The 16,763-nt window shown below is 60.4% G+C and overlaps 1 protein-coding gene and 1 non-coding gene across 17 annotated transcripts in view; both read right to left on the bottom strand.

Annotated features, from left to right (window-relative positions):
• Nucleotides 1–3,523: 3,523 nt before the first annotated feature.
• Nucleotides 3,524–16,763, bottom strand: part of TRPM2 (transient receptor potential cation channel subfamily M member 2) — a 54,714-nt gene continuing 41,474 nt past the window's right edge. For 9 of the 16 annotated variants that reach the window (XM_073231247.1, XM_073231246.1, XM_073231245.1 and 6 more), the window contains 12 exons: nt 15,369–15,550; nt 15,039–15,162; nt 13,127–13,214; nt 11,146–11,233; nt 10,315–10,472; nt 9,620–9,696; nt 9,251–9,352; nt 8,602–8,688; nt 7,912–8,017; nt 6,339–6,440; nt 5,280–5,396; nt 3,524–4,659 (listed from right to left, as the gene is read on the bottom strand). In XM_073231247.1, the coding sequence (XP_073087348.1) occupies nt 4,534–4,659; nt 5,280–5,396; nt 6,339–6,440; nt 7,912–8,017; nt 8,602–8,688; nt 9,251–9,352; nt 9,620–9,696; nt 10,315–10,472; nt 11,146–11,233; nt 13,127–13,214; nt 15,039–15,162; nt 15,369–15,550 (1,357 nt within the window). In that variant the 3' untranslated portion in view covers nt 3,524–4,533. Of the gene's footprint in view, nt 4,660–5,260; nt 5,397–6,338; nt 6,441–7,911; nt 8,074–8,601; nt 8,689–9,250; nt 9,697–10,314; nt 10,473–11,145; nt 11,234–13,126; nt 13,215–15,038; nt 15,163–15,368; nt 15,551–16,763 lie in introns of those variants that run through there. The other 7 variants (XM_073231249.1, XM_073231248.1, XR_012129093.1 and 4 more) reach the window with 7 other exon arrangements.
• On the bottom strand, nt 7,905–7,958 carry LOC118967745 (Z6 small nucleolar RNA). The gene has a single exon (XR_005054967.1). It is a non-coding gene; the product is annotated as a Z6 small nucleolar RNA (small nucleolar RNA).

A 16,763-nucleotide genomic window follows, 5' to 3' on the forward strand; every position in this document is an offset into this window, starting at 1 on the left:
AACGTGGGGCTGCCTGGGGGCGAGGACGCAGCAGGGGTGTGTGACTGGATGCGGCCCGCAGTTCAGGTTGTGGAGTCTCATGCCGTGGCATCCTGCCTTGGTGCCCCAGGGTTAGAGCTGGCTGGTACGGTCAGGCTTGTCTCTCTTTCTCTTTCGTGCCCATCTGCCCCTCTGTGCCGTCTCCTTCTCCTCTTTTCCTGCCTTCTTTTGGACTGAGTATTTTTTTTTTTTGAGAGGGCATCTCTCATATTTATTGATCAAATGGTTGTTAACAACAATAAAATTCTGTATAGGGGACTCAATGCACAATCATTAATCCACCCCAAGCCTAATTCTCATCAGTCTCCGATCTTCTGAAGCATAACGAACAAGTTCTTACATGTTGAACAAATTCTTACATAGTGAATAAGTTACATGGTGAACAGTACAAGGGCAGTCATCACAGAAACTATCGGTTTTGATCATGCATTATGAACTATAAACAATCAGGTCAAATATGAATATTCGTTTGATTTTTATACTTGATTTATATGTGAATCCCACATTTCTCCCTTATTATTATTATTATTATTATTTTATTTTTAATAAAATGCTGAAGTGGTAGGTAGATGCAAGATAAAGGTAGAAAACATAGTTTAGTGCTGTAAGAAAGCATATGTAGATGACTAAGTATTAATACTGTAGACTAAGTATTAATCCAAGCTAGACAAGGGCAACAAAACATCCACGGATGCAGAAGATTTCTCTCAAAACGGGGGTGAGGTTCTAAGCCTCACCTCTGTTGATCCCCAATTTCTCACCTGATGGCCCCCCTGCAACTGTGCCTGTCTTAGGTTGTTCCTCCCTTGAGGAATCTTACCCGTCTCTGGCTAACCTGGACTGAGTATTTTTCATGATTCCATTTTCTCTCCTTGGTGAACTCTCTGTGGTGCGATTTCAGTGGCTGCCTCAGGATGTAGCAGCCGGCTGGCTGCCACCACTCTCCCGGGCCTTCGGTCACACCGGCCGCCTCCTGTGCAGCATGAGAGCCTTGCCCCAGGGTGCTGCCCCCACCTGGGCTGGGCTACAAAGTTCACATGTGTAGGAATCCACGGTGCATTATCATTTCTATCATTTCTAGAAGTCAGCTCTCTCTTCTGAAGCTGCTGGCATGCTGTTGCATGGTAAATCGACGAGGTGCCAAAGGGGAGCCAAAAATCATGGAATTTTTAACACCTAAATTAAACAAATCAAGGCAGCAACCGCCCAAAATTGCAGAGTGAATCCACAGGCATTATGCAGAGTGAAGAGAGACAGACACAGGGGGGCTGCTGTGCAGTTCTGTTTACGGAGAATTCAAAACTAGGCAGCACTGGTCTGTGGTGGAGGGCAGCAGCGGGGGCGGGTCTGGCGCCTGGACGTTCTGCACTTTGGTCTGAGTGTGAACGTGAGTGAAAAATCCATCAGACTGCTCGCACCTAAGACCTGTGCAGGTGACTGAGTGCACATTCTGCCTCAATAAAAGCCGACGGTATTGCACCACACAAGCTGCCCTTCATGGTGATGGCATGCTCAGTCCACCCACGGATAGATGAAAAGTTGTGTGGTGAGGGTGTCTCCTGGGCCCTCTCAGTTCTGTGGCCTGCCTGGCTCCATGGTGACACCAGAGTCTCCACGGGGTGCCCTGGCTGCCTGCTGGGCCCAGGCCACAGGGCCCTGCGAGAGCCTGGCTCACTGCCCACTGCAGACCGCAAGCCTGTGCCCTCAAAATCCCCGGAAGCCACATAGTCAGTCCCTGGTGTGCACTTCTGACTGTCACTGGGCTCAGGGCCAATTGTCTCTCCCACTTACCCAACCAGAGTCCAAGCCCCACTGCCCAGGGATAAAACTGCAGCAGCTCCAACTGGTTAATTGCTTCCCCGTCAGGAAGGTGGTTTTGCTGGGTGAGGTCTGGATGCATCTTTCTGGGATCCGCATGGAGAGCTGAGCAGGCAACGTCCACAGGGCCAGGATGAAACTGGGCAGATGAAAACATCTCACTGGGGCCAAAATGTGGCCCTCCACACACAGAGACAGCAGAACAGCCTGGGTGGGGCCCACTCTTGGAGCTGCGTCCAGCAGTCCAGGTATGTAGGTGTGTGCTGGCCACCTTGCACTCCCATCCTGGCCCTGGTGCCCAGCTTAGCCTCTGCTGCCCCTGCCTCCATACTGGTCCCAGCTCTGCCCTCGCCTACCCACAGGGATCTTGGGATGGAACCCCACGCTTGCCGGCCTCTGTTGAGGGCAGCCAGCTCACAGGCAGGGGCTGGAACAGCACAGAAAGAGAGGCCAAGGGCAACTGATGGGAGTCCCCAGGGCAGGGCCAGGGGGCCACTGAGCTCCCAGGGTCTGCACAGATGGATGGATGGATGGCCTTGGCAAAATTATTCTCAGCAGCTTTGGCCAGACTGAGCCTTCCCCTGTGCTCCCAGAATTCCTGGATCTCCCCAAATTCCTGTGTCTCACTGAATTCCTAGACCTCCCTGTATTTCTGGATCTCCCTGAATTCCTGGGTCTCTCTCTCTGATCTTGAAAGACAAGACAGGAAAACCAAGGCCGGTGTTGGGTCCTGCCTGGGCTTCCCAAGCGTGCAGGGCCTGAGCGGCCCGCCCTCTGCTCAGGCTCAGCCCCTGGCATCCTTCCGGAGGCCCCTTCAGAACCAAACTGCCTCCCCCTCCTGGAGGCTGGTTCCTCACCAAGCAGCAGCCCATCCATTTCCCGGGAAGCGGGTGTCGCCTTGCCCTTATCTAGTTTGCCTCAACTGGATTCCAGCTCAGTCTCTGCAGCGTTCCCAGCACCGGTGCACCCTCCCCCGCACATGGCACCGCCCTCTTGGTCCAAGTGGTCCGAGTTTTGTTAATTTTGTTTATCTTTTTCAAGAACTGATTTTTGAATATATTCATCATGCCCGTTCTTGGATTTTTCTGTCCTTTACAAAGCTCTGATTTGTCCCTGCCTTAGCCCCTGGATTTATGTTGTATCCATTTTTTGAGCTTGTGTGTGTGTGTGTGTGTGTGTGTGTGTGTGTGTGTGTGTGTGTGTGTGTGTGTGTGTGTGTGTGTGTGTATGATGAACTGGATGTTTGTGTCCCTCCCAAAAACTCACATGTTGAAGCCCGAACTCCCAGGGTGGCTGTACTTGGAGGTGGGACCTCTAAGGAAGTAATTACAGTTAAACGAGGACTAAGAGTGGGACCCTGATGTGATGGGATTAGAGTCCTTACAAGAAGGGACCCCGAGAGCCCTTTCCTCTTTGTGTGCACCCTGAGGACAGGCCACGTGAGGACCCGGAGAGAGGCGGCCACCTGCAAGCCAGGGAGGAGCGCTCCCAGAGAGCAGCCTGCCGGCACCTTGATCTTGGACGTGCCGCCTCCAGGGCTGGGGATAAACGTCTGCTGCTCCTGCGCCCCCGTCTGCAGGTTCTGTGATGGCAGCCCCCGCTGACCGTTTTCTTTTTGTAATTCCTCTTTGAAAAATTCTTTCAGAAAAGATGCACAAGTAGCACATTTTCTATCTTCTAAAACATCTTTATTTGGTGCAGCCACTTGAATGTTAGTTTGGGGGTGTAGGATTCTGGATAAAATGGCAAGGCTGGAAGTGCCTGCAGCCGGGAGCGGGGGAGGGTGTGGGGAGCCAGACCCAGCCTGGGGGGTGTGCAGGGAGAGTGAAGGGAGAATGAAGAAGAGGCAGCCACCCCCTGACCGCTGTTCATGTCTGCAACTCTGTTTCTGGGAAACACAGAAGAGGCTGGCATGTGGATTTAATGTCAGATGTTACAGTCCCAGTCCTGACAGCTCCTGATGGTTCCTGCTGATGGTCTGAGTCCCTGGCTGGCCCAACGTCCACACCCCTGGGCTCCCAGGAAAGGAGGCAGTGCTGTGTGCGGAGAGCCCCACCCAAGCCCTCGGAGGCACCGGGCACAGACCCTGACAGCCCTGGGCAGTGAACTGGGTCCCTGTGGTGCCCTGCCCAGGCCAGGCCAGGGCCCGAGTTAGGTCATGGCGGAGGCCATCTCAGGGGCACTGGCCAGAGGAGGAGGCCACAGGGAACCCAGCCCCCAGGAAACACAGGTCATGGGCCAGAGCACCTCTGGGGCAGACATGCTGCTAGTGACCACCCACCAGGCGGGAATCAGCCCCGCCCAGCCCCTCAGCTGCTGCCAGCTGGCTCTGGAGGGTGGTGGGCAGTGATGTCTGCTGGGGTCCTGGTGTTCCCCTCAGCCCTGGGGACCTGCCGCGTGGCTGCAGCCAGAATGTCCCCTGCCTTGGCTGTCCTCACAGGGGCCCTGATGCACTCCAATTCACAAGCTTCTTTAACAGGCAACTTGGGCTGACAGAGAGGGGCACAGATCCCCAAACCACATCCCCAGTGCCCTGGCAGCGGCCCCTTGCCTGTCCACGTCCAGGCTGCATGTGCCCCAGGCAGCTGGCATCAGCCTGCAGCCCGTGCAGCTCAAGTCCCTGTGGAAGGACCAGCTCGCCTGCTCTGGGCAGAGGGCCTGGCCTGAGCCCACAGGTCAGTAGAAAGCCCCGTAGAGAGCGGCCACCTTCTGGAGGATGGCCTTGTGGCTGGGATGCAGTGGGATGCACTTGTCCACGGCCTGCCATCGGATGGCCGTCTCTGGGTCACAGGCATGCAGGTGCTGTAAGTGCAAAGTGGGTTTTGACTCCCTCCTGCCTCCACCTAGACACTCCAAAACCTCACCTGCTGCAGGCAGCGGGGTACCACACGCCCCGTCTCCAGCCTGTTACAGGCCTGGCCTGCACCTGGCTCACTTTATTCTCCATTGCGAGGGGAGTAAGAACGGCTTTCACGCACAACTCAGAAAGTGCCTGCATGCCCCGAGCCCTTGAGGGAGATGGGGTGGGGCCAGCCCCCTCTGCGATATCCTAGCCAGCAAACAATGCCCCCTCCTCTGCTCCTGGGGCTCCCCAGTTCTGGATCCAGGGTGTGTGGGATCAGTCTATGTATGGGGAGAGCATCTTCCCAAAGGCGAGTGAAGCAGCCTCACCCGGGAGGACTGTCCCAGGGCCCATCCAGCCCTAACTCACTCGGCCACCTCCTGGTGCCCCCTGGCCTCACCCGGGTCTCTGCTTGGTACCTTCTGAGCACAACTGTGACCCCTGCAGCCCACATCCCTGGTCCTGACCAGCTTTGCCCAGGCCCAGGAACCTGGCCACACCCCTTCCCAGAGGCTGGAGGCTCCCCCAGAGCATGCTCGCCCACCCCTCACCCCTTGGAACCTGCACACAAGCCCCGTACACAGTTCAGCCTCTTCAGCTCCACGTCACTCTGGTTGGGGAAGTGGATGCTTATGGCCACTGTCTCGATCCAGGCATTGTCTGTGTTCCTTGGGTCATCCACGTATCCTTTGTATACCTGGGGGCAGTGCAAAGGTGAGCAGGCCCACCCGAGGGACCCCCAAGCCCTGCTTTACAAAGTAAAAGAAAGAGAGGTGGCAGGGCTCCCTGAGGCCCTGTGCGGGACAAGCCACAGGCAATTGCTGTGTTCGTGGGTCAGACAGTGAGTATCGGCGACTGTCCGTTCCATTCCACGTGTGACAGACAGACCCTGTGAGAGCTGCTGCGGACTTGGAGGTCCACCTAACTAGGTCACAGTATGAAGCGGTGTGCGGTCCTGGGAAGAGTGAGGCAAATCTGTGAATACGAACCTAAATAATCGCCCATCACAAATGAGATGAAAGAGGAAGCCACAGAGAAACACTCGCGTGTGGCCCCATTGAGACTGTGTGGGCGTGCTCATGTTTGGGGAGAAGGCTGGAGTCGGCCAACCTGGATGCCTGGGGAGGACTGCCCGGTGCACTGGGGTGGTGGGCGTGACGGTGGCCTCACTGTTCATCGTTTACCCATCTGTACTCCGGGTGTGTTAGAGCACACACACCTTTGTGAGTAAGAAAATAGGCCGACGTATGTCCCTGTCTTGGTGTGCGGAGCCTGAGGCCCTGTGTCCCAACAGCCCTCTCCCCTGGGAGGCAGGACACTGTATCCCCAGGGCCGCAGCTGGGTCAGGGTGAGGGTGATGCACGAGGAGGGGCCAACACCAGGCCTCCCCGAGGCAGCAGAGGTCCTGGCTGGCCACCCTGATGCAGGGAAGCAGAGAACCAGGGATGAGGGAAGGCAGGTGACCAAGGCCCAGCATAGCACACTGCCAGGGCCCAGCTCCTTCCTCTAGGAGCTGTGGGATATGGGCGCAGAGCAGGTTCCCCAGCGTCCCCTCCGGCTCCCCCTACATCCCTCAGGACTGGGGAGGGGGTGTGGGGCAAGCCAGGGGCTCAGGACACACAGGCAGAGGCCACCTTACCTCCATGCCCTGTGCCAGCAAGTTCCGGAAGCAAGGCCAACATTCTCTCCCCAGGACCTGCTTCAGTGTCCGGGGCAGTGTCTCCCCTGGCTCCTGGGAGCCCTGAGCAGAGAGGGAAGTGGAGGCAGGTCTGCATAGCCTCCCCAGGAGCCACCTCCACTGGCCACCCACCCGGCATGGGCAGCCAGCCAGGCCCCTGGAGCCAAAGGCAGACGAGCGTCTGGCAGCCTGGCTGTCTCGGGGCCAGATGACACTGCCCAGAGCCCACTACCCACGTCACCAAAGGCGCTTCCCGATCGGGTAGCAGTGACCCAGCCTCGCCATCCTGGCTTCCCGTTGGAGGCCATGTGTTAGTGTTTTTCCACATCCTCAGACCCCATCTCTCCCCTCTATTCCTGCATGCTGGCTCCTGGCTACTTCTGGCCACTCCCGGCCCCCTGCCCCATGGACACTCATCTGCCTGCATTCCCCCTACCGCCCCCATCAGGGTGACCCAGTTAAAGTCCCTCCTGTCTCAGCTCTCAAGACACGCTGTCCCTCTCCAGCCCCAGAGTGGGGACCCAGGCACGCCCGTCAGGTGCCCGAGGGCCCAGCTTGGAGCTTTAGGGGTGCTGCTGGGAAGAGGCCATCAGCAAGAACCAGCCAGAGCTGTGCCGGTATCCTGTGGGAGAGGCCAGGTGCCCTAGAGGGAGGCTGGGTCTACTGTGTGGAGAACCCGAGGTGGGAGCCAACCCCCAGCTCAGAGAGGCACTCCCTTGGCTGTGGACCACAGGGGTCGTGGCTGCAGAGCCAGAGCCACCCAGAGCCCTGGAACCCCCAGGGGCTGGAGCCCCTCAGGGCATCTCTACCCCACACAGAGCAGCTGCTGGGCCATGGGGTGGGTGTCTGAGAAACCCGGTGGCTTCTTGCCGGACTGGGATAAATCATGGACTCCCCAGGGACAGGCCCACCAGAGCCACATTCCCAACGTTAAGCACCGTCCTGGGGCCTGACAGGGGACAGCCCTCCCAGAGGACCAGCCTATTCTGACCCCAGGTAAGGAGGGGGTCGTGGAGGCTGGGGCAGACTGGTGGGCTCAGCCCACATGGACAGGAATCCCTGGGCCTTCTGCATCCCGAATCTGCCCATTCCCGAAAGGCTCCTGGGGGGACACAGCCTCAGGCCTGCAGCTGCCGCCTCTGAGGGGCTGTGCACCCACTGCCCGTCCCCTGGCTGACCTTATCCGGTCATTAGGGCTGAGCTCAGCACCACACGGTGAAGGGCAGGTGCGCCCGAGACCCCTGTGTGAGGAGCCGCGTCTGCCCCAGATGCTGCGAGCTTGGGCGGGAGACCTGGTCTGGCCTCTGAGGTGGCCCCAGCCATAACCCTGGTGCCCGGGACACATTTACCAGGTGCCTCCAAACCTGTTTTCGCAACTGCAAAACGCAGATGGAGGAGCAGGGTCCCTCCCCACATGCCAAGCACCAGCCTTTGTCACTCAGAACCAGGGACAAGGCCCAGGGCTGCCCAGAGCCGTGACCTCAGGAGGACGTGGTGGAACGGCTGAACAGACATGTGGCCAACTGACGCTTACCCCTGGCAAGGCCCAGTGCTCTGACAGGGCTTGCTTCACCACCAACACTTCCAGCATTTTCTTTACTCTTTTCCGGCAGATGGCTCCATCCTGGTTCCGCCTCCAGCTGCAAAGGGACCCGGCTCACACCTGGCTGAGGCTCCTGTGTCAGTGCACCTCCCCCTGCACCAAGGGCAGGTCACAGGAGGCCCTCCCCTGCCCTCCCCTGCAGTCCCGGGCAGACCCTCTCCCCTCCTAAGACCTGCTGGAGGGCAGACTGAGACTGTCCCCAGCTGTGTCCTGCCCACTCCTTGACCGCCTTCTGGAGAACACCATTCCTCAGAAGGCCTTAACGCAGCATGTGCCTGGGCCTCAGTGTCCGAGGCCTACCACTCTGGGGTTCTATGTACCATCATTTTGTGCGCAGTAGTGGGCCTGGCTGTGGCCTCGTCCTTCCTCGGGGGCATCCTAAGGGAGGGGGACCCACAGAGAAGCAAGGGCAGCCTCCAGGGTGGGGAGGGCTGGCCTGAGCTTTCCAGGAGGCATGGACATTCCTGCCCTTTGTTTCAGGTGCCCCCACGTTTATCTAGGCCCCACCTTGAGGTGGCCACCATGCTAAGTGTGAGCTGCCTTCTCAGCAGGGACCACAGGCAGGGCCCAGATGAGTCCCTCATGGGGCACGCGGGTGATGGTGTCCTCACAGGTGCTCACCGGGTGACCACAGGCTGCAGCGTGTGGTTGGGGCCGAAGCAGCAGAGGTGCCCACGCCCACGAAGTCCTGTGCGGCCCATTGGGTTCCTGCAGCCACAGGGGTCTGCTCAGCATGGTGGGGGCACCACAGGAGGAATGTGCCCACCCTGCCCGGCCCAGCCCTGGGTTCCCAGAGCCCAGGCTACTGGCCTAGACCAGAGCAGGGAGGGGCCCCCGATACCTGCACACGTCACCGACCCTAAATGTAAGCACCAGGCACTGTGCTGGCCCCCACAGAGCAGGGGCACAGGGACGGGTCACCAACCCCGTGGGGTCTTTACTGCCCCCACTGGCAGAGCCCTGCCTGGGACTCCTGCTCACTGTCCCCCATCTGGGAGGTCAGCCGGCTGGGTCGCCCCCATTTCAGGTGGAGAATCAGCAGTCCCAGGGTCAGGGGATGCGCGAGGTGCCGCGAAGTGTGGCCGGGCAGCTGCAGAGCCTGGCCCATGGGGCTGAGGAATGGTTGTTCGCTCCCGCCTCTTTTCTTCCCGATTTTGTTTGCTTTTATCTGACTAGCGCCTCATTTGCCAAGAGAGGAAACCGAGCCCGGACCCACGTCCAAGGGCGCCCATAACGGGGCCGCAGCAGGCGACGGTGGGGCCGCACTCACAGAGGGAGCCTGTCCTGCACCACGTAGGCCCCATGGAAGCTCCGGCGATCAACGGACCCGTCCATGGCGTTGAAGCTGATCCCAGACAGAGGTTCCAGGGTGCTGCAGGCAAGCGGAGAGCTCCGTCCATCCCGTGGAGAAGGGGGCACAGCTGCAGTTGGACTGGCCCTAGACTGGAGGCACCCAGAGCACCGAGACCCCCGGCCATGGGCACCCCAGCCTCGCACCTTCCAGCGTGTCTGCAGCTCTCCAGGAGGGTGGCACCCATCCAGGCACAGGCAGGCCCCCAGAGAGGGCCTCCACGGCCACCACACAGCCCTCCTGCCCGGCCCGAGGCAAGGCCACTGAGGGCCAGCTGGTACCACTCACCCCCCCATGGGGTCCACCGGGCCCTTGTCCGTCCACTCAGCCGAGTAGAAGAGAGGCTCATAAATGAGGAACTCCGTCTGCACAGAATGGTGGGTCCCCCTTAGACTGGGCCCCAGGCCCCAGGAGCATGGGCAGCTCCCCCTCCCCAGAGGGCCCCTGGTGGCTCTGAGCTGGGACCCCACCCAGGGGCTGGAGGTGGGAAGGTGGTCAGGGGAGGCTCCCCAGGATGGGGCGGGGCTCAGCTGGACCCGGAGGTGAAGGGCTGCACCCGGCGGAGACAGAGACCAGAGAAGGCAGTGGGACCCACACCCTGAATGCTCCCAAGAAGCCAGGGAGCCTGCGCCCAGGAGGAGGGTACCCAAGTGCCCTGCCCTCTGCCCTCCCTCTCCCCCTGTCTCCTGGCACTCACCTGGCATTCAGGAAAGGGGGCAGAGGGGCAATACAGGGAGTGGGGCAGACAGCTGTCTGTGTGGGTCAGAGGCCCACCAGGCGCCTGGGCTCGAAGCCCACCCCCCGCCTCCAGCTGTGCGGCCCTACGAGCCTCAGCTCCCTCTCCTTCCCGCGGCCCTGTGAGGCTGCCGCGTGCTAATCCACGCCCGGCTGGGCAGTACAGGAAGGTTCTCAGGCACAGGAGCTCCCCTGGAAAGGCAGGCACCTCCAGCCCGGTGGGCATCCTGGCTTGGACAAGCACTGACCTCCCAGGGCACCTTCTCGTTGGGCACCGGGAAACGTGTGACCGGGGCGTTGGGGTACAAGAGGTGCCGGGAATGCACGTGGTGGGGGTCACCCGGGTCCTTGGCCTTCTGCCTGCTGTCCAGCACAGGGTCCTGCCCCTCTGAGGCTTTCTGGGGTGCTGGGGACAGCCACACGGAGTCATGGGCAGAGCAGGGGCTCAGGCACCTGGCGCACAGGCAGGGGCATCCTCTACGGTCCTTCCCCACAGTGGGGCTGCCTCACCAACCTAAACCCAAGCTGACATCAGCCCTGACTCCCTCCCTGGGGCCCCCACACTGCAGTCCTGGGAGGACAGGGCGACCCCAGCTGGCACAGGCCTCCTGGCAGCTACTGGCAGAGCTCGGCCATTAGCTGGATGCAAGGCCCTCCCAGTAGCCTGTCAGTCAAAGAGGGTCCATCTGCTGCTTTGGGGTCAGCTGCACCACGGGAGGCTACTCATGCCCATTTTGTGGTTGGCTGCAAACTTGGGAACAAAATTTTGCTTCTGCCACACAGTTGGTGTGCCCAGGTCCCTGGCATGTCCTGGAGCTGCCCACAGTTTGTCACATCATGCCCAGGAGGACAGGGGCATGAGCCAGGCCTCCCCTGCAAATCCCCAGCCTGGTCAAGTCGGGAGCTTGGCCGCACTGGGCACCTGTCCCAGAAGTGGGAGGAACGGGGCCCCCAAGGTGCAGCCCATCCTTCCTCCAGGACCACCAAGAGCTCCCGACTACTGCCTCTCCTTCTTCAGATCCCCAGACTGAAAGGACACAGGCTGGTAGGGCCCAGCCACTGGCATGGCCCCCACTCACCCAGGGTGGGGATGCCCTCCTCCAAGCCAAGGCTGCCATCCCTCAGGGTCTTCACGATCCAGTGTAATGCGCTGGTCGTCTGGGCCACCTGGAAGGCATGTCCCGAACAAGTTTTGCTTGATGCTTGCCCCTCCACAGCACCCACCCTGCAGCCCACATGCTCCCGGACTGCCAGGCGGCTTATCCTGCTGCTGTGACCCTGCTGGCACCTCTCAGTCATCTGTGAGCACTAGCAGCACCCCAATGAGACACCCCGACTGCAGGGACTGGCCACAGCCAAGCCATGGAACCGACAGGAAGCCCCAGTACCGCAGCTCTGAGCTCCAGGCAGCAGGTGGCACAACCGCCCACCAAGTTTCCCACACTTGCCCAGTGCACCCTGGTACAGGGGACGGCAAGCCATCTGATTCACCAGGGTCAGCTCGGCAGCAGCTGCACCTGTTTCTGAGTCAGCAAGGCCAGGACCCACAGGGGAGAGCACGGCCTGGGCAGACAGTGAGCAGCAGCTCCCAGTCAGGGCTCCCTGCCCCACCCAGCAGGAGGGGCACAGATGCATAGGGGCCTGATCTCTGCCTGGCCCACCCCTCCTCATCCTGGAGGCCTGAGGCCTCACTGACCTCCACGCCCTGCATGGGCCTTGCTCACTATGCTTACTGAGTCACACTGTGAGAGTGGACATTTATGTCTCTGCCCCACAGAATGGGGGCCCCCGAGGGTGAGACAATGCTTATTCACCCTGGCATTCCCAAGGGTGGCACAGACAGGTGAGCAGGAAACATGGAATGAATAAATGGATGGATGGATGGATGATGGATGGATGGATGGATGGGTGGGTGGGTGGGTGGGTGGATGGATGGGTGGATGGGTGGTGGATGGGTGGATGAGTGGTGGATGGGTGGATGGGTGATGGATGGATGGGTGGTGGATGGGTGGATGGGTGGGTGGATGGATGGGTAGGTGGATGGGTGGATGAATGGGTGGATGGGTGGGTGGGTGGATGGGTGGATGAATGGGTGGATGGGTGGGTGGGTGGATGGATGGATGGGTGGATGGATGGATGGGTGGGTGGATGGGTGGATGGATGGGTGGATGGGTGGGTGAATGGATGGATGGGTGGGTGGATGAATGGATGGGTGGGTGGATAGGTAGGTGGGTGGGTGGGTGGATGGGTGATGGATGGATGGATGGATGGATGGGTGGATGGATGGATGGGTGGTGGATGGGTGGGTAGATGGATGGATGGATGGATGGGCCAATGGATGATGGATGGATGAGCTAATTCTCAGGCACCTGAGCCCATCTGGCCTGTGGGATGATGACTCTCAGACCAGAAGCTGCTCAGTGCCGCCCATCTCAGGCTGAGGGCACAGCGCCCAGCTGGTGTGGCCTAGCTGCTGGGGGACCACCATGGACACTGATGGGGGAAGGGTGGGGTGCGGGCTGGTCACCTACTGCCTGCTGACCACTGTCCCCTGGGCAGCCTCTTGTGAAGAACAAGCTCCCTCAGGGCAGAACTCCAAGACCTCGACCCCACGTTCCAGCACTGCTTCCTGCTGCCCCGTGGTCACCCAGCAGATGTTCAAGCACATCCTGGTCACCCCGTGGTGCTCACCTCTCCACCCCCCATGCTCCCTGGGACACTGAGGCTTCCATAGTTCACACAGCCCCACCCGGGTTCAGGCACAGGGGCTTGTGACCGCACCCACCAGAGTGTAGCCGCGTGCAGGCCGAGGGAGGGTGGAGGTGCTCCCCTGGCCCAGCCCAGGAGACTGACACCTCGCAGTGCCACGTGACAGAGCCCAGGTAGCAAAGCGTCCAGCAGAATGTTCTGGAGGACAAAGAAGGCGCTTCTTCCATCGGGAATGCTTGCTACCACGTCCTGCCTCCCTTGGCCATTTTCCCAGCATGCTCCTTCTCAGAGCCACCACGCCACACACTGGGATCCACGGCCCAGAAACAGAAGCCCCGGCCCTGAACCCACCTGCTCCTCCAGGGAGGCCAGTCTCTGCTCCAAGGTGCCCAACAGCTTCAGACGCTCCATTTCCAGCAGGTCCACCATGGTGTCAACCCTGCAAGAGCACACAGCTGAGCCCAGCCAGGCCAGCCTCGGGGCTGGGACAGAGGAAACAGTGTGAGTCTGCAGGGGCGACACTATCAGAGTCCACGGCCCGGCGCCATCGGGCTCCATGTCAGACCTCTTCTTCTTGAGCTAAAGGCTCTCCACTGCATGTTTCTGCATAGAATGGGCCTGCCTGGTGCCCAGAGGGGCCGGTCTCTCAGCAAGATGCCCAGGCTCACACAGCTGGACAGCCCGTCAAAGCAGCCCGTCAGAGCAGCCCGTCAGGCACACACACACGTGAGCATTTCCCTGGGATCTGCCGACAGGCCGCTAGCCACCAACTCCAAAACCTGGGTCATGAATGTGGAGCCACCTCTGGGTTCTGGGTTCCCAGTGAGGGGGGGGGGCGGTGGCAGTGCTGTCGTTTGGGACATTTGGTTTTGTCTTATTTTGCTGCAACATGGGAAGTTCACCCAGCTGTGGCCTGCCGTGTTTATAGGTAAGTAATTCTCCAGCCAAGCATTGGCCAGACCCTCATCTGTTTATGCCCATGGTTTCCATACTGCCATCCTCCCATGGCACCAGCTGCCGAGAACATGGCCCGACTAGGCGAGCAGCCATTTTGATGACTGATGGGTGTGGAGCTGGGCCTGGCACCCACTCTGAGCACCTACCTTGGGAAAGGGAGGAATTATTTCTTTGAGGGACTGGAGTTTACTTTTGCCTCACTAGGTATCGCTTAATCCACAAGGCCACGCTCCTGGCCCCCTGCCCTGGCCACGTCCACCAGCATGCTGCATGGCCACCGGGAAGGAGGTGGTAGAGCACATTTTGGCCCTGTGGCGCAGCCACTGTGACAGCAGGGGCCACATCCGTTTGCAGGCGGAGCCCATCAGAGACCCCACCCCGTCTCACACAAACCCCAGCCCAGCTCTCTGGGTGGAGGGGGCTCCGCTCAGCCCCGAGGCTCTGGGGCCGTGGTGCACTGTGCTGCCCCCCGGCCTCGGATTTCTCACCAACCCATGGAGGGGTGAGCAGGCCAGGGGCACCACTGTCAGCACTAATGTGCAACAGAGAAGAAAAGCCACACTTCACAACCAAGGCTGACACAGTGCTGCTATGTCCCAGCACAGGACATGCGGGGCTTTCATGTGCCTGCGTTCCAGAAACAACTCCATGTGATCGTCCCCATTCCACAGTGAGCTGAGAGGGTGAAAGGCAACCATGCTCAAAGGAGGGGTGTGCTCAGCCTGATGGGCAGGAGCCCACACTCGTGGCTGCTCCCGCAAGGCCCCAGGACGCCCTCTCCATGACCTGCAGGACAGCCACGTGGCACTGTGTCCCGTGCCTCCTTGGGCCACAGTGAGACACACACTGACAGCAGGAACTGGCCACGCCACATCTGTGCCCCAAGGTGCAGTCAGCACAGAGCCCATCAGACTGAGGGTGGGATGGACAGAAATGAGCTGGGGGCCTTTCCCCAGCACCACCCTCACGCACTGGGAAGACACAGGGGGCGTCTGAGGGTGGAACACAGTGCCAAGCATGTCTGAGCTCTGGCCACTACCTCGGCCCCCCACAGGCTCACCGCACTCGGCCTCCAGGCCTGGAGTTGGCCCCCTGTAGCCCATGTGCCCGCCTCCAGCCCCCACCCACCTCTCAAGGAAGCCAGAGGTCAGCCCGGCGGCACAGGCGGCCTTTCCTCCCTGCGCCACCCACAGGGTCCAGCCTCTCCTGAGAGCAGAGTGGGGCTGTGGGCCAACTGCAGGACACCCTGCCCCAGCGGCCAGGCGGGCCGATCACGGGGGTCCCAGCCAGGGCAGCCCAGCCCCACCTGCTGCCGAGGTCCTGGACCTTCTGCTCCTCCCTCTGCCTCTGCTGGCCCTGCAGGAAGTTCTCCTTCAGGTAGGCCTCCCAGGACAGCAGGGCTGCTTCCTCGTTCTTCTCCAGCTTATTCTCTGCGGGACAGTAGACAGAGGGACTCCAGCACTGGGTGTGGCAGCCACGTGAGGCCCGGCCCACAGGAGGGCCTCACTGGGAGTGGGGCTCTGCACGAGGGGGCTGCAGGGAGGCCGGAGGCCTGCTGAGCTTCCAGGATTGCAGGGTTGCCCACCCCCCACCCCCACCCCCAGGCTGCCGTCCATTCCCCAAGGGGGTGGCGTACTGAGCTGCTGGTGTTGGCTGGCAGGCCTCTTCAGGATGACCCTCTTGATGAAGAGGTGCAGGTGGCTGAGGAGGATGAGGGGCGGCGGCAATGGGGGCCGGCCGTGGTACTCCTCTATCAGGCCGTGGCGCTGGAACTTCCAGATCTGGTCTGTGTGCTCCTGGACCTGCTGGAACGTGTAGCTGCAGGGAGGTGAGGGGCGCCGGTCACACAAGACACAGCCCATGGGATGCACAAGCAAGGTGAGCAGAGAGGCCCAGCCCCCTGCCCGCAGCACCTGGCCGATGGCCCCAGGAAAGCAACGTGCGGCCGGGGAGGGCAACTCCTGAAGCAGGAAGACAGCTGGCCGCCCAGCCTCAGGCCCTGGGCTCCCCGTGGGCTGAGGTGAGAGGAGAGAGCTCCCAGGGTCCAGGTCTCATGAATTGCGTTAGCGGGTGTTTTGTGGGGAGGTGGACGATGCCCTGGTGCTGAATTCTAAGAGGAGTTTATCGGTGAATCAGAGTGAAGCAACTGTGTCTGCACCTTGCGATGTGTTTATTCTCCACATGTGCCTTGGCTTGTGGATGGACCCTAGCAGAGCCGAGTGTGGGCAGAGGGAGGCCCCCTGAGTGGGGGGCGGCGGCAAAGAAATGAAGCTGCACTGCTCCCTTGCGGAGGAGACAGAGCCCCTGCCCACTGGCCCCTTTGGCCTCTGTATAGTGGTTCCCCACATGGCCAGGCTTCCTCAGTGTTCAGGACACATGTTAATCAGAAACCTGGGCAGCCCCTGAGTAAAGGGGTAGAGAAACAGCACCTTCCCAGACAGGAGAGGGTTTTTACCAGGTCACGGACCCCAGACCCTTCTGCAGAGACCGGGACAGATCTGAGGGGCTAGGGGACTTGTGAGCCACAGGGGGGCTGTGGCCTTCCATGGGGTGCCCAGTACTGGGCCGTGCAGACCCCTACTCCTGCCCTCCTGCATCACAAGAGCAATATTTAGTAAGCACTGGCACTGCTCCTCCACATCGAGAGGTGATCTTGACTAGTCACTCTGCACCCCAGCCTGCTTCCTTGTCTGCAAAGTGGGAGGCCTGTGCAGAAGGCTTTCACCCTCAGCATCTCATCTCATCTGCACAGACATCTATGAAATCACCAAGGGACAGAGGCTGAGCAAAGTTAAGTGTATTTGCAGAGAGGGGATCCCCTGCATACGGCTGGAGCCCACAATGCACCCCACTGACCCAGGAGACAAAGGACAGAGACGTGGTGCGCCCCCAGCCTGGTGCCTCCATGCAGCTGGGCTGCTGGGCTGACACAGCAGGGATGGGGAGAGAGGCCAAGCGCTCCAGCCTGCAGCCAGCAAGGCGCCTCAGGGCACCCGTGCCCCGGTCCAGGCTCGCACTGGGCAATAACAGG

The sequence above is a fragment of the Manis javanica genome, chromosome 3 (genome assembly GCF_040802235.1).
Source record: "Manis javanica isolate MJ-LG chromosome 3, MJ_LKY, whole genome shotgun sequence".
Taxonomy (NCBI): domain Eukaryota; kingdom Metazoa; phylum Chordata; class Mammalia; order Pholidota; family Manidae; genus Manis; species Manis javanica.